At 38.3% G+C, this 27,147-nt stretch overlaps 1 protein-coding gene and 1 long non-coding RNA gene across 4 annotated transcripts; both read right to left on the bottom strand.

Moving 5' to 3' along the window:
- Nucleotides 1-1,256: 1,256 nt before the first annotated feature.
- Nucleotides 1,257-16,323, bottom strand: LOC126721724 (protein SUPPRESSOR OF K(+) TRANSPORT GROWTH DEFECT 1-like). 3 transcript variants are annotated; one of them, XM_050424795.1, is made up of 9 exons: nt 16,234-16,323; nt 7,286-8,118; nt 5,325-5,439; nt 4,710-4,908; nt 3,147-3,215; nt 2,986-3,060; nt 2,762-2,860; nt 2,452-2,607; nt 1,257-1,667 (listed from the first exon to the last, which is right to left on the bottom strand). In XM_050424795.1, exons 2-9 carry the CDS (start codon nt 8,100-8,102, stop codon nt 1,542-1,544), a joined length of 1,656 nt encoding a protein of 551 aa, XP_050280752.1. In that variant the 5' UTR covers nt 8,103-8,118; nt 16,234-16,323; the 3' UTR covers nt 1,257-1,541. The 3 variants fall into 3 exon arrangements, 2 of the variants coding, with proteins under 2 accessions (XP_050280752.1, XP_050280745.1); XM_050424788.1 differs by lacking the exon at nt 16,234-16,323 and having other exon boundaries at nt 7,286-8,465; XR_007653902.1 differs by lacking the exons at nt 1,257-1,667; nt 2,452-2,607; nt 2,762-2,860; nt 16,234-16,323 and having other exon boundaries at nt 3,009-3,060; nt 3,147-3,239; nt 7,286-8,478.
- On the bottom strand, nt 1,257-26,460 carry LOC126721737 (uncharacterized). Its single transcript, XR_007653904.1, has 2 exons — nt 26,215-26,460; nt 1,257-1,406 (listed from the first exon to the last, which is right to left on the bottom strand). It is a non-coding gene; the product is annotated as an uncharacterized LOC126721737 (long non-coding RNA).
- Nucleotides 26,461-27,147: the final 687 nt, after the last annotated feature.

Raw genomic sequence — 27,147 nt, 5'->3', positions numbered from 1 at the left:
ATTCTTCATTGTGAAAGAAAATGCACTCTTGAAGGTTAAGGCATTTTCATAATGTAAAACAAGAGCCTCCTTTCATAGTAGGAAAAAGGGCTAGAACTCTTAGTACTAACTCTTACTAAACTATTACGTTGTCTATCTCCCTCATCCCCTACCTCTGCATCAGTAGTGGTTGCATGCACGAAAGCAAATCTAATGAAGAACAGAATAGTGAGAACTTTAACTAGCCTCGTGATTTATGTTAAAAATTGCAAGATTGCAGTAGCCAAAAAAGGGAAATGATGATGCTTGTGCAAAATAATTCAACCGCTTTTTATAGCCCAAGCAATACAAGTTCAAATGCCGGCATGATGCTTCTTTGGTTTAAGTTTTCATATAAGCTGAGATACTCGGATGATACACATATGATTGTATGTGTTTAACAATTTTGAAAGCTTCCATATGAACTCTTTTGGCTTTTGGCCGGCTTATGCTGTTTTGAGAATGAAAGAGTCAAATATGACATTCAAGTTTCAACCAAGGTATATTATAATACATTAGTGAGGAGTATTATATACTTAAGGAAGAGCATCTTGTCCGGTAATTGTAAGTAAGCTATTGGATCATATCAGAAAGTATAAAGAATATACTAACTGTAGGATTACATATTGCAATTCGAAATGCAATTTATGTAGAATCCATAAATTAGCATACAAGACATATCATTAATTATATAATTGTCATTTATTAATGACGAGCTCTATACTTTCGTTTGTTCATAACCGGCTAAAGACTGTATACTTGATCTCATCATTAATGTTTTTTAGACTCGCGAAGAACTTAAGATGTGAAATATTTGGAAGTTTGATGTCTAGAATTTTAAGCCTTAAAAAGATGGTTTGTGTATTTCATTATGACTGACTAACTGTAATGGGACGAAGAGTGATATTGCTTGAGTTAAAAACCAGTATAAACACAAAGAAAAACTAGATTAAGGACAAGTATAGATCATTGAGGCAGTGAAAAACTGAAAATAGACTGGACAGTTCATAGATTAACAGTAAACGTAGCCCCTTGAAAAATGATGGAACATTTGGATGTAAGGAAAATGGTAGAAGAATTCATTAAATTTCTACATTTGCGGACTGGTTATATGGCACCCTCCATCCATCCTACTGAACAACATTTTCCAGCAGCCATAGCAAATGCTTTAGATCAAACCTTAAGATCAATACACTTTTAAATCAGAAAATTGTATGCAAATACAAGAGGACCAAACATCAAAGGCAATCAGCATCACATATGCCTCGTGTTCACATTCTAGGGTCATAATTCTGAAACTGTTCTTTACACAATTTGGGACAAGTAATTCCAAAAGTATCAAACCACAGTATTTCCTTCGGAATACAGAAACAGGGAAGTCAAGTCACCTTCCCCATGTGAAGAAGCTTAATATAAAGGATACAATTCACTGGATCCAGCACTGATTCATAAGTACATACAAATCATACCAATGTTCTCACAACTAGTGTGCGGATCAACGTGATAAAATTTTATCAAATTATTCAACCTTCCTCTCCAAACTCCTTCGTGAATCTCTCATGGACATCAAGGTCAGATTTACTCACTGCAGGCCTCTGTCTTGCAAGCACCGTCATAAAATCTTCATTTGAAATAGGGGGTGGAAGGATCTGCATGGGAGTTAATCAGAAACAACCATTTGGTTACTTTGTAGATAAATGCGTATCTTAAGATTCAATTCCTAAGGTGCAGTATATCAGGTTTGTTTAATAAAACTCAAACACATGTCTACATTGACCAATACAGTACGAACAATATTGTATTTCTCAAGGAGAATCAAATTCAATCCAGTTATGTGTTTGAATTCAATTGGAGTACCTATTGTATTGTACCAAAGGAATTGTATCTATGTTTTGTCATAACTTGTCTTAGAGATCATTCACGACATTTGGTAACCAGTGAGGCCAAAGTGAGTAGAAATTGAGCCCATATCATGGATTCATGAATTGAATTTGATTCAATACATGTTTTGGGAATCACAACTTCTAACACGATTCATGAATTCATGTGAACTGGCCAACAAAGGACCAAATCCCATCAACTTCGCTCATCTTTCCAGTTTCTATTTAATTAAGAATTAAAAAAAAAATCCTCAATAAATCACAAAAAACTAAAGATTTCCAATTCAACTTATATCTAGTCCAAAAAAATAATTGAACTGCGAATATTTAAAAAATAAAAAATAAAACAATTGAATTGCAAAGACATTGAATTAAATTAAATTAAATTTGAAGTCAATTCAATTGCAAACTGGTTCCATAGTGATTTTGGGTTTGACAAATGATCCATAGAGTTACCACTAAGGTACAAGGCTCTTGGCAGAGAAGAACAGAAAACTAAAAGCCAGCAGTGAAAAAGGTAACTGTTATTCATATCTAAACTATCTGCCGATACCTTTGAAGCATGTCCTTGTGCTGCCAGCTCCAGCATGGTAATTTGAACAGCACCTGGCTGCTCTGGTCCACATGGAATCCAAATATCACTAGAATTCTTCACAAAGAACGTTACATCTCGTGTTTTACGAACAGGTTCCAGCATGGCACCTTTAAACTGCCAAATTCAAGAAAACAATATAAGGGGCACTGTCACTGTGGTTAGTTATTTCCAATTGACTTCCCTCACAATATTTATAAAATAAAAGACAACTTGGACTAAAGTTTATAGCATAAAATACGAAGTATCTTCATGTATGCAGCAAACTTACACAAACAGAAATATCTGAACCTGAAAAGCCCTCTGTCCAGAAAGCTAAGCTTTCAAAATCACTTTCTTCTAAATTGTGAGGAGTACCATCTAAATGCACCTGTAAAGGTTAAACAAACATCATAAAGTTTTCTGGAACATGAAAAATAATGCTCATATAACCAGATGATCTTTTCTTCTCTTGTTTTACTGAAGGAAAAAAAATTCAATTATGGTGTCCGTTACTCTGAACATGTGCTTTCGGGCCTGATCATATGGTAGAGGAATGTATATACGCTTGTCAAAACACTGTCGGATGGCCTGCAATTAGTAATGCTCAGACACATAACAGTTCAAATTATTCAAGAAACAATTACAAAAAGCAAACTTCTCATGTTCCCCTTTACCTCATCTAGAGCATAAGGAGTATTCGTCGCTGCAAGAATGAGAACTTTCTGATCGTTGTGCCCTACACCCTAAAGCATCACAAAAAAAATGTCCTGTCACTTCAAAATTAAGATTTTATCAAACCATTCTGGAAAATTTATAGCATGGCTTGTAAAATTGTTATTGTGACAGCTTATGAATTTTTCACTATTAACTTCTCTATTATTTGGAGGCACCAAAATGCTCTTCACAAAGTAACCAAACTTTATTACTGGTATACCTTTCAAAACCTCAGTAATAAGTACCATAATCTTTAAGCAATATCATAGAGGAATTCTTTAGCTTGAGGGCTAGAATTACGTAAAACTGACCAATTTAAGTGTAAAGCTTGACCATCCACATCCATAGGAAAATAGTACAAGGGAAGAATGATAACTTAAAAATATCTTTAAAAAAAATAAGAAAAAGAGGAGTTCAAAGGGCAAAAGAAACAAAGAAGACTAGATGGTCTGAGTGTAAACCATAATTATGCTTTAAAATAGTAAACCGCCAATAAGTACCACAATAATTATTATAACATAGTTAAAACCAAAAATGACTAGAAATATTTCCCTTAAGTTAATTTAATACACCCTCCTTTAATAAGTTTCTTCTTGACAAAACCATAGTTTTAAGAAATGCATAACTCAGTCGCCTACAGTTAATCCTTTCATTTCTCAATCCTGGACTAGAACTCTTTACTTCAATTTCCACTACAAGTTCATAAAATCAGTTGTGTCTACACTAAACTTGGCCTAATTGTAACTTTGGAATAATCCCAAATCTGACCAGAGAGTATACGGCCAGCAACAATTAAAGCTACAAAAAAAAAAAAAAAAAAAAAAAAAAGACAATGGAAACTAGCCAAGCCCAGTTGAACTCTGCCCAAACTTGGTAAACTAAACCAATTCAGGCTCACACTTGGCTCACGAGATCATGGAAAGCCAGGTTTTACACAACAAAGCTTGTCTTGCGACAAAGGTAAGCACAACATATGAAACAGCCAAATACAGGTGAAAGTACTCAAGAGTCCCCAATTTCATAAATATATAGCAACAAAAGTTCAATGTAGGCAACTTAACAGACATCATGAGCCCAAAAATGAAACCTAACATCCGAGTGATAATCAGGATGATGAGGTGACATGGTAACAACTTATAAGCATAGACCAAGAATATCATACAAAGATGTATGTAAATCCTTCATCAATCTATGAGCTACAGCGCTGTAATTATTACACAATGTTTACAGCACTAAACTATGCTAGAAATAAATTGATGATAAAAAGGTATTAATAAAAATTTACATTATATGATAAGTGATGGACCATTTTATGATGCCTATCTTCTTGCCTCAAATGGACTCTATAACCATTATGTGAAATCACTTTCGCATATCGACAATTAGCTGGAAAGTTTTTTCCTTTTTGTTAATATACGTAAATGATTTACTGGAAAGTAATACAGATGCAAGTAGGTAACATAATTTAAAAAGAAAAATTTAGGCAACAAAAAATATAAAGTTCTTGCCGTACAAACAAATACCTGCATCTGCGCAAGCAGTTCTGTTTTGAAATGTCTAGAAGCTTCACTCTCATTGCCTCCTTCATGTTGGCCACATAAAGAATCTATTTTATCGATAAAAATGATTGAAGGAGCACTTTCACGAGCCATTTGGAAAAGGTTTGAAACTAGCTTTTCTCTTTCATCCATTGGCTTAGAAACCAGGTCCAATGAAGAGACACTATTGGGTAAAAAAAAAAAAAAAAAAAACTGGTAACAAATGCCAACTTCTTAGCCAATTATATGAAAAATACAAAGAAAATAAATTCAACAAAGAAGCAACATGTAAATACATGCAGAAAAACACACACACACACGCATCAGTAATAAATTGACACAATGTGCTCATCACTAGCTAGACACAGGAACATGCAATGTAAAGTTGTAAAAATTTTAAGAAAAGAAGTACGCTTGTAAAAAGGAACTCATGTATCACAATCAAAATATGTGTGATAACTGCAAGATATGACTAGCAGCAGCAACAGTGGATGCTCCCTAGCTCGCACAGAAAACACATATTTGAGCAGAAATTTCAAATACGCAAATAAAATGGTTAAATATGTGACGATGTGTATTAAATTATTAATCATGTTATACCTGAAAAAGGTAGAAGAATCAACTTCGTTTGCAACAGCCTTGGCCAAGTAAGACATTCCACATCCGGGTGGCCCATACAACAAAAAGGATCTCCATGAACGTGGTTGTCTCTTGCCTAAAAGAGAGCAAGTAGGTAAAACATTAACTTTTAGAAAATAATCAAAGAATATATGGTACACCAACAATATTGACATTATTAAAAAAAGAAACCAAAAATTGTACAAAGACAAAAACTAAGGGCTTGTTTGGTATATGTATTTAAATACATATTTTCAGTTTTTAAACAACTTTATACATATTTTTACACATTTTTTACGTATTTCTACACACTTTTTCACCCACACATATTTTCAAAAAATACAAACAACGTTACCAAATGGCCCCTAAGTTGTAGGATGATAATTAACTCTTTTTTTTTTTTTTTTAATTTTAAAAAATGAGTGGGTTTTGTATTCTTTCTCCCACCTCTAAGAAGGCAGAAAATTGAACCCAACTGAAACTGACATTGTTTCACCAAAAGAAAATTGTTACAAGAGTGTTGATTAAGTAAATTAGCTATTATCATGAAAAAAAGATATTAATAAAACACGACAAAAATATACTTTTGATCCCTACATTTTGTGCCAACTCTTATTTTGGTCTCCATTTTTTTTTTTTTTTTTTGATGGGAAATACTTCAAAAACTTTATTAATCAACAGAGATAACAACTACATCCTGGTTGAGAGCTTGTTCAAGAAAACAAGGAATCTCTTCAACCCAAACAGACAAGTCTGCAATGCCTAAAGCATGTTTTGCAAGTAAATGGGCTGGCCTATTGCCATTACGACCAACATGTGAAAAATCTACACGTTTGAAAGAATGGGACATGGCAACTGAACTGAAGACCAGCGCTGCTACTGATGATGGAGGAGGAGACAGGTCCTGAAGTGCATTAATCAACGTCAACGAGTCACTTTCAAGAGTGAAATCTTGAATGGACAAATCCCTTGCAAACATAAGACCCAACTCCACGGCCTTAGCTTCAGCTTCAATGGCACCCAAAGGAACTTCAAGCTTCCTGCTACATGCCCCGATCAGTTGACCCTCAGCGTCCCTAATCAAGATCCCCACACCTGCCATGCGTTGCTCCATGAACACAGCCTCGTCCACGTTAATTTTGTATCGGTTCAAAGAGGGAGGCCTCCATTTCACCGGTTCAGCTGGTGGTTGCTTCGAGCTTCCAAACTCCGTCACACATGCTTGGTAAGCATCTAAATACTCCACCGCCCCTTGCAGCAATGCCTGACATGATTTCTTCGCCCCTCCATTCCTGCACTCATTCCTATTTGACCAAAGCACCCAAGCCACCACGATCAACATCTCCACTTCGCTATGCTCCCACTGGGCCACCATAACCACGTACCATAACATGTCCATGAACGAACCAAAATGCTGGATCCGAGATTCTTGAAACAGAGCAGACAAACACCAAATTTCACGGGCTCTTTGACAACTCCAAAAGAGGTGGCCCGATGTTTCTTCAGCCAATTTACACTCATCACAACAGCTGTCCGAGAGTACTTTTCGTCTGACTAGGTTCTCTTTTGTGGGCAACACATCTTTGCAGGCTCTCCAAGCAAAATGACGGATTTTGGTCTCCATTTTGATTTTGCTACTATTCCATCTTTAAAAAAAGAAAATTAATTCTATTTTGGCCTCTACTGTCAACTCATCAACAAAAACTCCTAAGTGGGCAGACAAAGTGTCCTGTTGACACATTAAAAAGTTATGGATTAAAGGATAGAGATCAATTTTATAATTTACCAAAAAAATAAATGAAAACATCAATAAATATTTTTTAAATTAGTTATTAAATATTAAAAAAAAAATCAAAATCAAAATCCAAAAGAGATTAGTAGCAAACAAACAGATGTGTAATTAATTAAACTCAGTTGGAACTATATATCAACCAAGTACTAACCGATAAAGAAATGAGGGAACTTGAGGGGCAAAATGAAGGCCTCCTGGAGGGCCTGCTTGGCAGTATCGAGTCCGGCAACGTCGCTCCACTTGACTTTGGGCTTCTCTCTCACAATGCCCCACGACTCCAATTCAGCTCTGATCTGCTCTGCGGAAGTGGGCCCAGGCCCAGCTTCTTGTTCTTCATCTACGTCTCCCTTAGTGGCCGGACCAGGGCCGAAGTAGTCATCAAGCACGCTGCGGATCTCCCCGGCGCGGCGTAGGTACTCGGAAAACTTCTGAGTAATGGCTTCCTTGATCTTAGGGTTCTTCTCGTACTTGAGATGAGTCTTGAAGTACTCCAAGGCGTTCATGTACAGAGGAAAGGCCTTGGCGTAGTTTCCGGCATTGTCTTCCTGTACGGCTTGCTTCACGTACTCTATTGCTTGCTCTTTGAAAATTCTGTACGTGTTTGGACTCTCACAAATCGCTCCACTTGACGATTCAGCTCTGATCTGCTCTGCGGAAGTGGGCCCAGGCCCAGGACCAGCTTCTTGTTCTTCTTTTACTTTTACTTCTACTACGTCTCCCTTAGAGGCCGGGCCGGGGCCGCTGTCATAGAGCACGGCGTGGATCTCCTCGGCGCGGCGGAGGTACTCGGGGAACTTCTGAGTAATGGCTTCCTTGATCTTAGGGTCCTTCTCGTACTTGAGATGAGCCTTGAAATACTCTAAAGCGTTCATGTAAAGAGGAAAAGCCTTGGCGTAGTTTCCGGCACTGTCTTCCTGTATGGCTTGCTTCACGTACTCCATTGCTTGCTCTTTGAAATTGCTGCACATGTTTGCTTCACGTACTCTAATTTTTTTATATACTGTTATCATGTTAACAGTGCTCTTTGAAAATAATTGTAAATTGTGAAAATATATAATATTTCTCAATCACAAATATGGGAAGCGGTGGAGTTGTGAATGTCAATTCATATGATATGAAATGATACTGGGTGGAAGATCTAAGCATGCTAACATAATTGATGTAAAAATTATTGTGTGTCTACTGTTTATTTCTGTTTATTTAGTAATATTATGAGGAAGGGTAACCACTTTGCCTTGAACCTGCGCACCATGTATTTTTTATTTGAGTAATGTTAGAAATATTAAAAATTAAATTTTGGGCTAAAATATAAACTATATCTTTAAAGTTTAGTAGATGTTTGGATTTTATATTTTGAAATTTTAGAATTTAGATTTTGCTTGTTCGAAGTTTTATTTTGTTTGCATAAGCAACCATCTCGTCCATATTTTCGGTTACAGTACCACATAAATTTGTCACATGTATTTAGTTTGTCCATTAAAATGATACCACATCACTTTTGTAGCCTAAAAAATTAAATAATAAAAAATGACATGATATAATAAAAATGAAGTTGAATATTTTTATTGGACAAAATAAACACGCGTCGCAAGCTTATGTGACACTTAACAAAAAATATAGATGGAGAGATTGTTGATAGAAACATAATAGGGATAGAATTCAAATTTTGAAATTTTAAGATGTAAAATCCAAACACTCTAAACTTTAGGGGTGTTGTAGGGACACGATTTCTTTAACAGCCCAATAATGACGTTGGGCTCGTACGTGAAAGATCCCTCACAATATGATTTGTAGAGAGTGGGCTTGAAAGGCTTGCCTTTGATCACGGGGCGATGGTCCGGTCTTGATTTTTGAGGAATTTATGTGGAAAATAGGAGTTGGACTTGAACATTTAAGCCCTATAGCATTACATCATGAGGGGTTGAACTCCTCGGACTTAGTCCGAGGATCATTACGGTCTTCCTCCGGTTATCCGACGGTGATTTTTTATGGTATGCATACATCTTTAAGTGGTTCTCACCCATGGAGTCTTTCTCCTCGAGGTGGGATGGGAATCCCCAGTTTCTTGTCCATCGTTCCCCCCCCCTCTTATCCAGATTACTTACTTTCTCTTTTATACTAGCCTGCGTTCGCTGTCCTTCGTCCACGTGTAGGGTCAACTTTTACAAGACTGATATTTGTCCCGTCAGTCTAATCCCAGAATTATTGGGGATGGTTGATAAAGCCGAAGAATCCGGCTCCGTTGGATGCTGAGTCTTATCTGGGAAGGGTAATGAGGGCAGCTTTCCCGAGATATTTTAGATCTCCTTTCCAGTCTGGTCCTATACCGTTTTTGCCCCTCTTCTTTGGTGGAATTTTGGGTCTGCCGAGGACTGAACTGTCCTTGGCAACATCTCCGGGCCATTTGGGCTTTATGTTATTGAGCTTGGGCCGTAGCTTTCTTTGGCTTGGGCCTTTGGACTTCCAACGAGCAAATGGACCTGACCCATAAATTATTGGGCCCCACAATAGCCCCTCAAAACCCTGCTGTCCGACCTCCTGGTTGGAGAGGGGGGTTTTGGTAATACCGAGCCTTTATTATGGCTCATTTAATTCAGCCCTTGACTGACGCTGGCGACTCTTCATCTGCCCAGGGAATATACCGGTCTACGAGATATTCCCCTTAATTTGCGCACGATGCGTTTATGCCATTTGGTTATCCGAAGCGCGTCTTTAATGTCTTCCCTTTACGAGACCTCCCAGATTCAACGGTTTTTGATGGCGTAGGGGGATGAAACGGGCGTGTTCATGTTTGTAGATTTCCTTGGAGATCTGAACACATTAAGTACTCTCCTCTTCGTCCCCTATATAAAGAGAAGAAACAAGAGTTGTTTCCCACGCAAATGAATCCCTTTAACCCCACCAAAATTTGAAATCCTTAGATTCTTTCCGGAGTTTACCTTTACTCTCCGGCTATACCTCAGCCTGAAACACACTTACCGTAGTAATAAGTAATGAAAAAACCATTCCCCTCCCAGAAACACTATGTTCAAGCGAAGCTCGAAATGGCTCGGTCAGGGCAAGGATGGCGGAGACTCAAGATTTGTCTCGCCTTCCTTTCAGCCAAAATCCGAAGCAGGGACTCGTCACGTCACACTTTCGGCGTGACTGAGCCGAGGAAGCACATCATCAGTACCACCCGCTCTCTCATGAGCATATCTAATATGGCTCCAGTGTGTTAGGAGTCAGGACTGGGGCAGGGACCAAGTGCCCCTGCTTCTTCCTCTCTTCTTTCACTGGCGCCTCCTTCCGCCTCTCTTTCTTCCTTCTCATCTTTTCCCTCTTCTTCTCCTCCTTCTCTTACTCATGTCCTCCATCTTCCTCATTCATCTCCTCCATCTTCCTCATTCATCTCCTTCATCTTCTTCTTCCTTCTCCTTCAACTTTTTCTAAAGAAGGTTCTTCTCTCAATATGAGCAATACTGAGGCAGAGATTAGAAAGACTTTGAAGACGAGTCCGAAAGACACCTGACTGTTTACTTATCTGTATTGCGGAGGTTATTGTTGCTACGGCAGTTCACTTTTTGTATAGGCTTGTTTAAGCCCCTCTTTGTACGTTGTAATAATTTTTCATATTAATAAAAATTGTTGTTATTTTACTTCGTATGTTTTGTTTCTATGCTTTTACAAATTTGCAAGCACTGCTCGGCATAATAATATAGCATTTGAATCAATAACAACTAAGGCCAAAATACTTGCTAATAAAAAGATGTCACCATAACTTTAATAAAATCATTTGACATGGCAATGCGTACTTGTGAATAACGGTACTTACCCGAAACAATGCCGAGATTAGAACTGGATGCTCTATGCGGTGTAGTAAGTAGTCATCCGAGGACATATCACCCGCAAAAATGAACAGCCCCCTTAGGCTACCAAATAGTGGGGCGTCTCGCCATCATCCTAACGCTTTCATTGGCCTTAACATTTTACTGTATTTGAGCCGAGGACTTTCCCCATCCAAGTAATTGGCATCTCAATAGGCTTGAGTCCGAGGACCATGCAAGGCCTTGGTTCTGTCCAAAACTTTTTTTGTGTACTTGGTTTTCCCATAGGCTTGAGTCCAAGGACCATGCAAGGCCTTGGTTCTGTCCAAAACTTTTTTTGTGTACTTGGTTTTCCCATAGGCTTGATTCCGAGGACCATGCAAGGCCTTGGTTCTGTCCAAAACTTTTTTTGTGTACTTGGTTTTCCCATAGGCTTGAGTCCAAGGACCATGCAAGGCCTTGGTTCTGTCCAAAACTTTTTTGTGTACTTGGTTTCCCCATAGGCTTGAGTCCGAAGACCATGCAAGGCCTTGGTTCTGTCCAAAACTTTTTTTTTTTTTTTTTTGTGTACTTGGTTTCCCCATAGGCTTGAGTCCGAGGACTATGCAAGGCCTTGGTTCTGTCCAAAACTTTTCTTGTGTACTTGGTTTCCCCATAGGCTTGAGTCCGAGGACCATGCAAGGCCTTGGTTCTGTCCAGAACTTTTTTTGTGTACTTGGTTTCCCCATAGGCTTGAGTCCGAGGACCATGCAAGGCCTTAGTTCTGTCCAAAACTTTTTTTGTGTACTTGGTTTCCCCATAGGCTTGAGTCCGAGGACCATGCAAGGCCTTGGTTTTGTCCAAAACTTTTTTTGTGTACTTGGTTTCCCCATAGGCTTGAGTCCGAGGACCATGCAAGGCCTTGGTTCTGTCCAAAACTTTTCTTGTGTACTTGGTTTCCCCATAGGCTTGAGTCCGAGGACCATGCAAGGCCTTGGTTCTGTCCAGAACTTTTTCCCTTTCCTCAGGTATTTCACGAGGTGCCGAGCAAGAGGTTGTCCTTGGAGACGGCTATTCCTCGGCGTGGGCCATAGTCCCTGTGCCCCCATGCAGAACGGGCTTGGGCCGCGAATTCACTAGGCCCACAAGTTAAGAGATATTTCTGTAGTCTTTGGTCACGCGGTACTTTTTGGCGTCCCAGTGTTCGAGGTGCGCCTTTACAAGGCTCCTTTAATCTCATGGTTGCAGGTGGCGTTGGAAGTTGAGCCAGAGTCATTTTGTCTGTAGCGTTCCTTGGGACGCTGCAAGAATTAAATGCCACCACCTTATCTTTTTAAATAAATAGGAGAGAAAGGTGTTTTACCTTCGCACAAGTCCTTCAGTTTCCTCCCTTAGTATATCATGTCTAAGGCGAGGGTTGAGGAAAAGGAACTCTTTCTGCCACAGAGGCGCCGTGTCCTCCTGAGACTCAAAGTAGTGAGGTACGGGCAAAGGAGGCATAAATTCAAGAGAATATTCCGTTTCGACAGAGGGGAAAGGGTGTTTCTCCCTCTTTTAGTCAAAATCCGAAGCAGGTTCTGTTCATGCCAGAATTTTGGTGTGTCAGAAGAAATATTCTCCGCCATCATCACCTCTGCCTTGTTGCAGGCAAATTTTTGGTAAAGGCTCCTTAACTTCCGGCTCCTTGCGCCTTTCCTTCGGCGGTGTGAGGCTCAAGTTGGGTTTTCTCTTTGCACCTTTTCTTCGACGGTGCAAGCCCTGAGCTGGGTTCTTTTACTGCCTGAACTATGGGCATGTAAAAGCATTGAAGAAGAGCAAGGTCTTGAGGCAGTAGCCAACCTCTTTTCTTTGTTGCCTCCTCGACTTTATCTTATTCTCTTGTATCTTTCTTTTCAATTATGTAATGAGCTATGACGTAAGCTGATTCCAGCTTTTCATTGTACGCTGTACTATTTCTTTGTTTTAGTAAAAAAGGGAATTTATTTACTTGTTTTGAATACTATTCTTTTTGCAACACTACCTTGTGAATGGGTGTGCTTCATGTGTGTGTTTCTCCTCAGCAATATTTAGAGAAAAAACCCGAGATAACGGTTGAACGTTCTGTAATAAGTACGAAAATATTGTCCGAGAATGATAATCTCGAAATAACCCATCCGAGGAGTTGACTGAGCAGTTGTGAACCCCGATCGCTTTTCAGGCGACATATTGCTCTATATTGCATCGGTCCTTGTAATGTAGTTTTTCGTTATAAGTAATTGGTTTTCCCAGAGGCTTGAGTCCGAGGACCATGCAAGGCCTTGGTTCTGTCCAAAACTTTTGAGTACTTGGTTTCCCCATAGGCTTGAGTCCGAGGACCATGCAAGGCCTTGGTTCTTGTAATGTAGTTTTTCGTTATAAGTAATTGGTTTTCCCAGAGGCTTGAGTCCGAGGACCATGCAAGGCCTTGGTTCTGTCCAAAACTTTTTTTTTTTGTGTACTTGGTTTCCCCATAGGCTTGAGTCCGAGGACCATGCAAGGCCTCGGTTCTGTCCAAAACTTTTTTTTTTTGTGTACTTGGTTTCCCCATAGGCTTGAGTCCGAGGACCATGCAAGGCCTTGGTTCTGTCCAAAACTTTTAATTTTAAGTAGTTTTTTCTCTGTATTTATTTATTTTTCGAAGGTTAGCCCCTAGACCAGGGCGGGGAGAGTTGGCTTGAGACCGGAAGCCCCTAGAGTTGCCTGCGCCATCGGCACTGCAGGGCGTAGCCCCTAACGGAAGTTTATGTCGAAGCAATAACTGCATATCGCCGGAGATGGAGGAAACTTCGCGGACCTCTGCTAGATATAGCCCTGACTCCACCGCCAGCCGCGCCAACACGCCAGCCTTCCCACAGACGGCGCCAATTGTAGGGACACGATTTCTTTAACAGCCCAATAATGACGTTGGGCTCGTACGTGAAAGATCCCTCACAATATGATTTGTAGAGAGTGGGCTTGAAAGGCTTGCCTTTGATCACGGGGCGATGGTCCGGTCTTGATTTTTGAGGAATTTATGTGGAAAATAGGAGTTGGACTTGAACATTTAAGCCCTATAGCATTACATCATGAGGGGTTGAACTCCTCGGACTTAGTCCGAGGATCATTAAGGTCTTCCTCCAGTTATCCGGCGGTGATTTTTTATGGTTTGCATACATCTTTAAGTGGTTCTCACCCATGGAGTCTTTCTCCTCGAGGTGGGATGGGAATCCCCGGTTTCTTGTCCATCGTTCCCCCCCCCCTCTTATCCAGATTACTTACTTTCTCTTTTATATTAGCCTGCGTTCGCTGTCCTTCGTCCACGTGTAGGGTCAACTTTTACAAGACTGATATTTGTCCCGTCAGTCTAATCCCAGAATTATTGGGGATGGTTGATAAAGCCGAAGAATCCGGCTCCGCTGGATGCTGAGTCTTATCTGGGAAGGGTAATGAGGGCAGCTTTCCCGAGATATTTTAGATCTCCTTTCCAGTCTGGTCCTATACCGTTTTTGCCCCTCTTCTTTGGTGGAATTTTGGGTCTGCCGAGGACTGAACTGTCCTCGGCAACATCTCCGGGCCATTTGGGCTTTATGTTATTGAGCTTGGGCCGTAACTTTCTTTGGCTTGGGCCTTTGGACTTCCAACGAGCAAATGGACCTGACCCATAAATTATTGGGCCCCACAGGTGTAATTTGCAATTTAATTTAAATTTTATTATATAGTCATATATAAATTGGTGACCAATTTGTGTACCGTGTGGTAATGCTAAGAATTAGGAGTGGTAATTCATGTTCGCGTGTCTGGTTCGTGTCGTGTCAACTCAAAAGTATCCGATTATATAGGTCAATACTAACTTGACATGTTTATTAAACGAGTTAAGATTCCTTAATCCTAACATAACTCATTTAGTAAACAGGTTAGTCGTGTCAACTTGTTTATCAGATTTTATCAAAATGAAAAGAAAAAAAAATGAAAAAATAAACGAATAAATATTTTTAATATAAAATTTGGAATTAACGAATAATTGCATCACAAATAGTCATTCAAAACTAAAACATATCTTAATAACACAAATAATTATCACAATATGTTAAAGAAAATAAACCACGACAACTAATAAGTTTATATACCTAGGGTTTGATGGGTATATTAGTAAAATGCCATTAATTAAATCGGTCTAATGGGTCAAACGGGTTTCATATGTTGAACACTAACTTAACCCATTTATTAAATGGGTCAGTCATGTCAACTCGAATATGACACGAACCCAGCCACCCCTACTAAGAATACTTGCAACTGACTCATGTTGGACAATACAAAATTTAGTTGAACGATAAAATGAACGAACTATTCTGAAATCTGAATTGCTTTCTTTGCTTGGGTTCCACAAACAATCCATGTTGAATATTTTATTTTTAAAATCTATTCTGAATTTTAGGCTCAAAACGTGCACGTTGAAATCATTACGAACCAGAATCATATTACTTTTATCAGCTCACTTAACCTTTTCCAAAATTTAATAAAGTAAAGAATTAAGCATTTTATTTTGAATGTTACCTTGAAATATAACTGGTCACTAGATTTACATGCAAATTGTTGGGTTTAGACCCAGACAAGACATTGTATTTAACCAAATTAATGATTATTAGATCAGTTATGCAAGCATGTTTGGAGAAGAAGGAAAAGGTTTGAATTGAATCATGTCAATAATAATAATTAATATATTTCAAAAATAAATATAATAAGCATAGGTTACGATGTTGACAAAATTCTACGATAATTTTATACATATATATATATATATATATATATATATATATTGCTGTTCCATATTTCCGTGCCTGAGTACAGGTTACAAGCTAGCTAGTTAGATTAAAGCCTAAACGTGATGACTCCAATTCTTTCTAATACACTCTTTAGGGAATTCAATTTTATGCTTATAATCGGGTATTAATAGTATATATCTCCATCGATCTCAGATTCTCAAGAAACTATTTATTCAAGGGAAAATAAAAGAAAAATAGCGTGAAACACAGTATTAGAGAGCACTTTCTATATATTATCAGAGAAGAGAGCACTTGCTATATAATAGCTCGCAAAAAGGTAGATGCAGCCAATGGACGTTGGGAATTATAGTCAGAAAAAAAAGATTGATAGAAGAAATAGACCACCTACGATCGGAGAATTAACAATAACAGCAGTGAATGTCAAAACAAACAAAAAAACACTCATTATCTAATTCGAAATTGAAAAGGAAGTCATCAAAGGAAAAGAACAAGGATGTAATAATCAGAGATATATATCAATGAAACTTACGTACCGGCACCGACGAGAAAGTAAGCGGCACGGTATCTCTTTCTCTCCCTCAATGACAATGAGGAGACTGTATTTGTTTTTTTCGTGGCAGCCAAAAAAACTCTTTCATGGGTCATGATCGAAAAATTCCCAGTTGTTTTATAACAATAATTAATGGTACCATTATTGGTACCATTAATTATTGTTATAAAAGAACAGGGAGTTTTTTAATGGCGCAACTTCAGGTGAAAAAAAAATGGTGCTACGTGACTTCTATAAGAAAAGTTTGATAAATTACCATATATACCCTTCTTCATTTTATTTTAATTGGGAGAGGGTACTCAAATTACCATAAATACTTTTTTTTAATTAATTTCTTTTAGGAATTTACTAATGTATGCCCTTGGTATATATTAGTAAAATGACAAAATTTAGATATAGTATCTTAGGTGTTGTTCTCTAAGTTCCATTCTTAAGATTTAGCCATGTAATTACTTAACTAAAAAATACATTTCCCTCCCATGAGAAAAAATCCATATAACAAAATCTTAACAGGGAACTTAAGGAACAGTACTTAAGTGTTGTACCTAAGTCTTGCTCTTAGTAAAACTATTTTAGGAAGTTTTTTATGAAAAAATAAAAAAAGTTGTCATTTTTTTGACAGTTTTTTCAATTCTTCATAAAAAATTTCCTAAAATAAATGATTAATGTATGCCCTAAGAGCATATATTAAACGGCCAATTCATTTTAAGTTGGGATAAACTTTGGGTACTTCCCACTAAAAAATTAACTTGGTTATATACTTTGAAAAATTAACTATTGAATTTACATATTTTTTTAATGTTCTTAACATGCATATCAAATTTTGTACCTGTGGGGCCCAATAGTTTGTGGGTTCGGCCCGCTCGCTTATGGGGAGTCCACAGACTCCAAAATGAAGGAGGTCAGGGCCCAAGCCCAAAAAATATTAAGCCCAAAGGGGCCCGAAGATACGGCTGAGGACAGCTTAGTCCTCGGCAGGCCCAAAGACTCATTGATGAAAGTGGCATACAAGCAAACTTAAAAGATCAGAAAATATCTCGGGGAAATTGTCCCTAATACCCCTCATTGATATGACATTGCACCTAACAGAACCGAATTCTTAGGCTTTATTAACCATGCCCAACAATGCTGGGATGGGATTGACGGGACAAATATCAGTCCTGGAAAAACTGACCCTACACGTGGACGAGGGACAACAAACGTAGGCTAGTATAAAAGGAAAGGTAAACTAATTAGGGGGGGAGCCCCATCTCACTTCCTGGAAAAAACTCCAGGAATGAGAATGCCCGGATAATATATGCGCTCCACATGGAAAACCCATCGACGGGTAACCGGAGAAAAACACTAGTGCTCCTCGGACCTGATCCGAGGAGTCCAATCCCTCAATTTATAAAGTTATTGGGCTTGGATATCCGGACTAAAGCCTTTTCTAGTCTAGATTTATCTAAGGTCCGGCCTGTACTAACGCCCCGTGACCCAACGCTAGCCTTTCAAGCCCACTTTCTACAAATTTTATTGTGAGAGATCCATCACGCGCGAGCTCAACGTCATTGTTGGGCCGCTTGAGAATCGTGTCCCTACAGTACCAATTAAATGTTATTTATTATTCGATCCATAAACTTATTTTTTATTCATAATTTTAAATTACAAAAACTTGAAATTTAAATATTTGATTGATGACATAGTTGTTGATTTTTGATTTTCTGAAAATTTTGCAAGCATTAGAATATAAGAAGAAAATGTAATTTAATGGTGAATTTGTCAAAATTTACATCCAATAAAAAGATATTGAATAGAGTTGTAACTTAGCCCAAAAAAACATCTAAAACGATGAATCGAAATTAAAGAGGTATCAATTTTTGAAGCTTACTCATGAAAGAAGGCAAAGAGGTTTCCCGTTTCTGCCAGCAGAGCGAGAACTAAGATTATTATATGGTTTCTTTGGGTCATAAAATAATGTCAGTAAAATAGAATGAGTGTACAAATTATTAGTCCTGGATATGTTGGAACTCTACCATGTGTGTTTACAACTTAATTAGTTTTAGGTGATAAAGCAGTGTCAATTATGAGAGATTACACTTATTTATTATATTTTCCTATTTCTCAAGTTTAGCATTTTCTTGACAATCAACATATGAATTTTTTTTTTTTTTTTTAAAATTTGTTTTAGGTTTGACAATCAACATGAGTTGCATGAACGTGGATTGTGATAGACTTTTTCTGGGGAGGGTGCTTAATAGGCGTTGAATTATTGGTGAAGTTTGTATATGCCAATTTGTATACTGCTGTACAAGTTAATTACTTAATTAGATATTTCAATTAGTCAACCTAGACTTTAATAATAATAATAATAATATAGGGACAAAATTTAGCTATAAAATAGGTTGTAGCCCAAGGTTACAACCTTATTAAATAAAATAAATATTACTACATATTTTGAAAATCTAACCGTTAAATTTCATATTCTTTATGCTCTTAATACACGTGTGAAATTTTGTATCAATCGGATAATATTTACTATATGATCTATAAGCTTATATTTTATGCATAATTTTAAACTATAAAAACTTGTAATTTAAACAATTTATTGATGATATAACTATTAATTTTTAATTTTATAAAAATTTTGCAAGCATGAAGGATATAACTCATATAAGAAGAAGATGTAATCCAATGGTAGATTTGTTAAAATTCACCTTCAATAAAAAGATATTAAGTAAAGTTGTAGCCTTAGATGACAACTAATTTTGTAATTAAATTTTGTCCATAATACAGGTTAGTGCGATTAACCATAAGTCATGTGCATTGCATATTACAATACACTTACTTTCTTCTTATTGGTAGTTAAAGTCCAAGGCTCCAAACATGTTTGGGGCTAACCTTTTCCTTTTTCCTTATCATCAAGCTAAGAAACAAATTGGCTTTTGGTATTGACATGATTCAAACCTCAAATCTCTTATTCTATGACAAGAGGTTTTACTAGTTCGGACCCACTAATACTAAATATTTGTTTTAGCATTACTTACCAGCTTGAGTGTGAGATATTTATAAATTACCAAATCAACCTACCTTTTAAAAGAAATTTTGGGCCAAAAACCTAGTCCTCCCTCTTAAATCTTACTTTATGTCAACTAAGTATCCATCATGACAAAATAATTTTTCGTCATCCATTTTTTCAAAAGTTTTAGGGTCATATTTTCTATATATAGACTTATTCTTTATAAAACGCACTTTACTTGTATTTGGGTAGATCTAAGTTGAGTTTAATATATCAACAAATATGTGAAGTTTATTTTACAAGTGATATTATTAAAAACATGAAAATTGATCCAAGAAATAAGTGAACAAAAACTGTTTCATTAAAGTTCGACACTAGTATCTATCGAGGATTAATGAAGAAGCTCGACACAAGCTCAATTTATTGAGCTGATGAATTTCAAAATATAACCAACAATGTTTTATTCTAAGAGGCTATTTGTTTATGGGTTTACATAATCCTAATAGGATTAGGAAAGCGCAAGATTTGTGTAAATCTAATTGGAATAGGAGAACTTATCTAAAAGACCCATTAAACTCCTATTTAAATAAGGAGGTGGAAAAAGAAAACTCTAACCTTAGAAAGCTTCATAAGGTTTTCTTTTTGAAATTTTAGCCTCCTCCTACAAAAGAAAGAGATATTGTCTTGTACGCTTTTAGGTTCTATAACCAAGCAAAGTCTCTAGCACCAATATTAAAGATCTTATTGGTGTTTCTATGTGAAGTTGTTGCAAATCAATTGCAACAATCAAATGGTTGCTATGGAGTTAGTCACGTATTGGGATCCGTGCAAAGGAAGAAGTCTTCTACAAGATCAAGTCCAATTGGTAATTGGAGTAAAGGTTTAGCTGTAAATTGGTATTTTTGGATAGACTTGGTAATGGTAAGATTCATTATACTTGTAACTGTTTGTTCTTGATTAGTGGATTCTTAAGAGTAGTGACCTAAAATTCACCTAATGGAATTTTTGCCTTACTAGAGGTTTTCCCCATTTATCAACAAATCACCGTATTTATTTAATTTCTGCTGAACTTAGTTTATTTTGTGATTTGTTGATGCCTCTACAATTTGCATGTAATTTGACCTAATTAATTAACTTGGGTAATTGAATTAATTAACTGGGGTCAAACTATAACCCAAAAAAGAAGAAGCCATAATCAAACAAAAAGATAAGCATTTTCTATTAAATGTAAATTATTTAATTTTTCTGTTAGTATGTATGAAAGTTTTGAAGATAAAAATTAGAGTTGAAATCTATTTGATGGCTTAACAAAATTTTCTTTTTTTCTTTGACTTAGTCTTCTAGTCCACCCAACCTACAATTCCCTGAATAAATATGTTTTTGTCAGAAATGTCACCTACTTGATAAACTTTTAATAAGCAGATCCACCTCCCTTTGTCCCTCTTTGTTATGTTTTATTTTGTGTTTGCATATTCCATGCATGTCAAAATTTTCGTGTAATTAATAATTATCATTTAATTGCTTTGTATTTTGTTTTAGTGGGCTAATTTGTATCTGAGCTATTCAAGTGCTAAAAATTGGAATTGCTGAAAAAAGAACTTTGGTCGAGTGATTTCCATCTTGGTAGTTTGACACAACTTTAGCATTTGAAATTCAGTTGGTGACAATTTCGCCTGATACTCGATCAACATTTTGGTTGACCAAAATTACCAGAATAGCAGAGAATTCTATTACAAACTAGGAGAAATTGAACCTAAGACATTAAAAATAAACTATGGCATTTGAGTTAAGTATGGTGTGCTTTATATTAGAATCTTTTTCCCCCTTCCTTATGTGTGTGTTTAAAAAAAAAAAAAAAAAAATCCCATATTGATTAAGAAAGTGTATTGTATGTAGTATTACTTGTTCCACCTTCAAAAGTTACCACGACTCTTGAGTGAAACATTAAGATATTAGGCAAATGGTAGAAGATTCACAGCAAATATAGCCCCTCGAAAAATGATGGAGCATTAGGATGTAAGGCAAATGGCAGAAGATTGTTGTAGGGACATGATTTTTTAACGGCCCAAGAATGACGTTGGGCTCGTACAAAAAGATCACTCACAATATAATTTGTAGAGAGTGGGCTTAAAAGGCTTGCCCTTGATCACGGGGCGATGGTCCGGTCCTGATTTTAGGGGGACTCATGTAAAAAAGGGGTTCAGCCTGAACATCCCAGCCCCTATAGCTTCGTAGCCTGAGGGGTTGGACTCCTCGGACTTGTTTCGAAGAGCATTAGGGTCTTCCCCGGGTTACCCGGCGGTGGGTTTTTTGTGGTGTGCATATATCGTTAAGGCGTTTTCCCCCCTGGAGTCTTTCTCCTGGAAATGGGATGGGAGGCTCTGCTTTTTTGGCCCCTTTTTCCCCAGCCCCCTGCTCCAGATTACTTACCTTTTCTTTTATACTAGCCTATGTTCGCTGTCCTTCGTCCACATGTAGGGTCAACTTTTCCAAGACTGATATTTGTCCCGTCAATCCAATCCCAGAATCGTTGGGGATGGTGGAAAAAGTCGAAGAATCCGGTTCTGTTAGGTGCAGAGTCTTATCTGGGAAGGATAGTAAGGGCAGCTTTCCCGAGATATTTTAGATTTTCTTTCAAATTTGTTCCTATACCTTTTTTTCCCCTCTTCTCAATGGAACTTTGGGGTCTGCCGAGGACTGAACTGTCCTCGGCTGCATCTCCGGGCCATTTTGTGCTTTATATTATTGAGCTTGGGCCATAGCCTTCTTCGGCTTGGGCCTTTGGACCCCCCGTGAGCAAGTGGGCCTGGCCCATAAATTATTGGACCCCACAATAGCCCCTCAAAACCCTGCTGTCCGACCTCCCGGTTGGAGAGGGGGGTTTTGGTAATACCGAGCCTTTATTATGGCTCATTTAATTCAGCCTTTGACTGACGTTGGCGATTCTTCACCTGCCCAGGAAATGTACCGGTCTACGAGATGTTCCTCTTAATTTGTTCACGACGCGCTCATGCCGTTTGGTTATCCGAAGCGTGTCTTTAATAGTTTCCCTTCACGAGACCTCTCAGATTTAGTGGTTACTGATGGTGTGGGGGAGCGGAACGGGCATATTCTTGTTGGCAGATTTCCTTGGAGATCTGAACACATTAAGTGCCCTCCTCTTCATCCCTCATATAAAGAGACAAGACAAGAGCTGGTTCTCTCATATCTGAATCCCTTAGATTCCTCCCAGAGTTTACTTTTACCCTCTGGTTATATCTTAACCTGTAATACGTTCCCCATAGTAATAAGCAATGAAGAAGCCATTCCCCTCCCAAAAATACCATGTTCTAATAAAGCTCGAAATGGCTCGGTCAGGGCAAGAATGGCGGAGACTCAAGATTTGTCTCACCTTCCTTTCAGCCAAAATCCGAAGCAGGGACTCGTCACGTCTCACTTCCGGCGTGACTGAGTCAAGGACACCCATTATCAGTACCACCCGCTCTCTCATGAGCATATCTAACATGGCACCAGTGTGTTAGGAGTCAGGACTGGGGCAGGGACTAAATGCCCCTGCTTCTTCCTCTCTTCGTTCACTGGCGCCTCCTTTTGCCTCTCTTTCTTCCTCTTTCCACCAACAGATTCATCCTGGTGCTTTTCCTTCTCCCTCTTTTACTCATTTTTCTTCCTTTTCATCTCTTCCCTCTTCTTCTCCTCCTTCTTTTCATTCATCTCCTCCATCTTCCTCATTCATCTCCTCCATCTTCTCCTAAAGAAGGTCCTTCTCTCAATATGGGCGATACTGAGGCAGAGATTGGAGAGACTTTGAAGACGAGTTTAAAAGACACCTGGCTGTTTGCTTATCTGTATTGCTGATGTTATTGTTGTTTCGGCAGTTCACCTTTTGTATAGGCTTGTTTAAGCCCCTCTTTGTACGTTGTAATACATCTTTATATTAATAAAAATTGTTATCATTTTACTTCGCATGTTATATCTCTATGTTTCCAAAATGATAACGCAATGCATAGACATACAGTTGTAAATTCTTTTTATTTTTAAACCGTGACCGATGTCTAGGACCAAAGTTCCAGTTAATAAGATTTTGCTCGGTGTTTATAAAAATAATCCTGCTCAATAATACTAAATTGAACAAATGATACTTAGGGCTGAAACTCCCATTAAGTAGGAAAAGAAAAGACATTATGATGAGCTTACTGAATCGGCCGGGCACGATACTGCCGACCTTAGAGTACAATACTTGGGGCCTTAACCCCTTATCAAAGAGAAGGGCGTTTTTACGAATTTGCAGGTGCTGTTCGGCACAATAATATAGCATTTGAATCAATGACAAATAGGGCCAAAATATTTGCTAAGAAAAAGGTGTAACCATAACTTTAATAGAGTTGTTTGGCACAACAATGCCGACCTGTGAAGAACGATACTTACCCCAAAACTAGTCGAGATGAGAGCTGAATGCTCGATGCGGTGTAGGAAGTAACTGTCCGAAGACATATCACCCGCAAAATGAACAGCCCCCTTAGGCTACTGAACAGTGGAGCGTTTCGCCATCTTCTTAACACTCTTACTGGCCTTAACCTTTTACAGTATTTGAGCCGAGGACTTTCCCCCTCCACGTAGTTGGTTTCCCCATAGGCTTGAGTCCGAGGACCATGCAAAGCCTCGGTTCTGTCTAAGACTTGTTTTTTCTTTTGAGTACTTGGTTTCCCCATAGGCTTGAGTCCGAGGACCATGCAAGGCCTTGGTTCTGTCCAAAACTTTTTTTTTTGAGTACTTGGTTTCCCCATAGGCTTGGGTCCGAGGACCATGCAAGGCCTTGGTTCTGTCCAAAACTTTTTTTGAGTACTTGGTTTCCCCATAGGCTTGAGTCCGAGGACCATACAAGGCCTTGGTTCTGTCCAAAACTTTTTTGAGTACTTGGTTTCCCCATAGGCTTGAGTCCGAGGACCATGCAAGGCCTTGGTTCTGTCCAAAACTTTTTTTGAGTACTTGGTTTCCCCATAGGCTTGAGTCCGAGGACCATGCAAGGCCTTGGTTCTGTCCAAAACTTTTTTTGAGTACTTGGTTTCCCCATAGGCTTGAGTCCGATGACCATGCAAGGCCTTGGTTCTGTCCAAAACTTTTTTTTTGAGTACTTGGTTTCCCCATAGGCTTGAGTCCGAGGACCATGCAAGGCCTTGGTTCTGTCCAAAACTTTTTTTTTGAGTACTTGGTTTCCCCATAGGCTTGAGTCCGAGGACCATGCAAGGCCTTGGTTCTGTCTAAAACTTTTTTTTTGTGAGTACTTGGTTTGTACTTATTTGCTTTTTTCGCAGGTTAGCCCCTTGACCATGGCGGGGAGAGTTGGCTTGAGGTCGGAAGCCCCTAGATCTGCCCGTGCCGTTGGCACTGCAGGACGTAGCCCCTGGCATAAGTTTATGTCGGAACAACAACTGCATGTCACCGGAGATGGGGGAGAACCCGCGAATCTCTGCTCGCTAGAGAGTTGATTCAAACGCCACCTGCGCCAACGCGCAAGCCTTCCCACAGATGGCGCTAATTGTAGGGACACGATTTTTTAACGGCCCAAGAATGACGTTGGACTCGTACAAAAAGATCCCTCACAATATAATTTGTAGAGAGTGGGCTTAAAAGGCTTGCCCTTGATCACGGGGCGATGGTCCGGTCCTGATTTTAGGGGGACTCATGTAAAAAAGGGGTTCAGCCTGAACATCCCAGCCCCTATAGCTTCGTAGCCTGAGGGGTTAGACTCTTCGGACTTGTTCCGAAGAGCATTAGGGTCTTCCCCGGGTTACCCGACGGTGGGTTTTTTGTGGTGTGCATATATCGTTAAGGCGTTTTCCCCCCTAGAGTCTTTCTCCTGGAAATGGGATGGGAGGCTCTGCTTTTTTGGCCCCTTTTTCCCCAGCCCCCTGCTTCAGATTACTTACCTTTTCTTTTATACTAGCCTACGTTCGCTGTCCTTCGTCCACGTGTAGGGTCAACCTTTCCAAGACTGATATTTGTCCCGTCAATCTAATCCCAGAATCGTTGGGGATGGTGGAAAAAGCCGAAGAATCCGGTTCTGTTAGGTGCAGAGTCTTATCTAGGAAGGATAGTAAGGGCAGCTTTCCCGAGATATTTTAGATTTTCTTTCAAATTTGTTCCTATACCTTTTTTACCCCTCTTCTCAATGGAACTTTGGGGTCTGCCGAGGACTGAACTGTCCTCGGCTGCATCTCCGGGCCATTTTGTGCTTTATATTATTGAGCTTGGGCCATAGCCTTCTTTGGCTTGGGCCTTTGGACCCCCCGTGAGCAAGTGGGCCTGACCCATAAATTATTGGGTCCCACAATTGTTATATGGCACCCCCCTTCCATCCTACTGAACAACATTTTCCAGCACCATAGCAAATGCTTTAGAACAAACCTAAAGATCAATACTCTTTCAAATCAGAAAATTTGTATGCATATTCATGAGGACCATCATAGGCAATCAGCATCACATACACACCTCATGTTCACATTCTAGGATCATAATTCTGTAACTGTTGTTTACGCAATTTAGAACAAGTATTTTTTTTTAATTATTATTTTATTGATTAAACACAATTTGGGAGGCATTTTTTGCCAAACAGCATGAATTTTGGAAATATTTAGGAAAAAAAATCAGGTCAAACTTATTCAATAATGTAGCACATTTTTAAAACTCAAGTTTGTCAAACTCGAGTTTATCAAGCTCAAGTTCCAAGCATTATAACAATTTGATCAAATATAATGCTTGGAATTCGAGTTTGGTAAACTCGAGTTTGACAAACTTGAGTTTCAAAAATGTGCTACATTATTGAATAAGTTTGGTCAGGTGTTATTTAACAAATTTTTCCTAAAATTATACTATATAGGAAAATTTTCCCAATTTGGGACAAGTGATTTCTGAAGTATCCAACCTCAGTATTTCCATCTGAATACAGAAACAGGGAAGTCAAGTCACCTTCCCCATGTGAAGAAGCTTAATATAAAGGATACAATTCACTGGATCCAGCACTGATACATAAATAGATACAAATCATACCAATGTTCTCACAATTAGTGTGTGGATCAACGTGATAACATTTTATCAAATTATTCAACCTTCCTCTCCAAACTCTTTCGTGAATCTCTCATGGACATCAAGGTCAGATTTACTCACTGTAGGCCTCTGCCTTGCAAGCACCTTGTCAAAATCTGATTTTGAAATAAGGGGATGGAAGGATCTGCATGGGTGTTAATCAGAAACAACCATTTAGTTATTTTGTAAATAAATGCCTATCTTGAGGAATAAAACTTAGATATAGTTTTTTATGAGCAGTATATCAGGTTCCCCAATAAAATCCAAACACATGCTGCATTGACCAATTCAGTACAAACAGTACTATATTTCTCAAGGAGAATTGAATTCATTCCAATTATCTGCCTTGATTTAATCGGATGTAAGGAACGGTAACTAAGTCTGTTGCAACTTATTTTAGAGGCCATTCACAACATTTGGTAACCCATGAGGCCAAAGTGAATAGAAATGAAATTCATTGAGCCCATATCATGTTTTTGAAACAAAAATGAATTGAATTGGATTCAATACATGTTTTTGGAATCCCAACTTCTGACATGAATTCATGTGAACTGGCCAACAAAGGACCAAATCGCCTCAAGTTTGCCCATCTTTTCAGTTCGTTTCTATTAACCTTTTTTTAAAAAATAATTAAAAAAATAATAATATCCCCATTCAATTCACAAACAACAAATGAATTCCAAATCAACTTACTCCAAACAAATAATTGAATTGCAAAAACAATTTAATTTGTTTCATTAACGAATTGAATAATAAATCTGGATTCTAATTCATTTCATCGCAATGACTTTCATCCAAACAGAGTGATTTTGGGTT

The sequence above is a fragment of the Quercus robur genome, chromosome 1 (genome assembly GCF_932294415.1).
Source record: "Quercus robur chromosome 1, dhQueRobu3.1, whole genome shotgun sequence".
Classification (NCBI taxonomy): domain Eukaryota; kingdom Viridiplantae; phylum Streptophyta; class Magnoliopsida; order Fagales; family Fagaceae; genus Quercus; species Quercus robur.
This window is presented reverse-complemented; position numbering and strand designations above follow the sequence as displayed.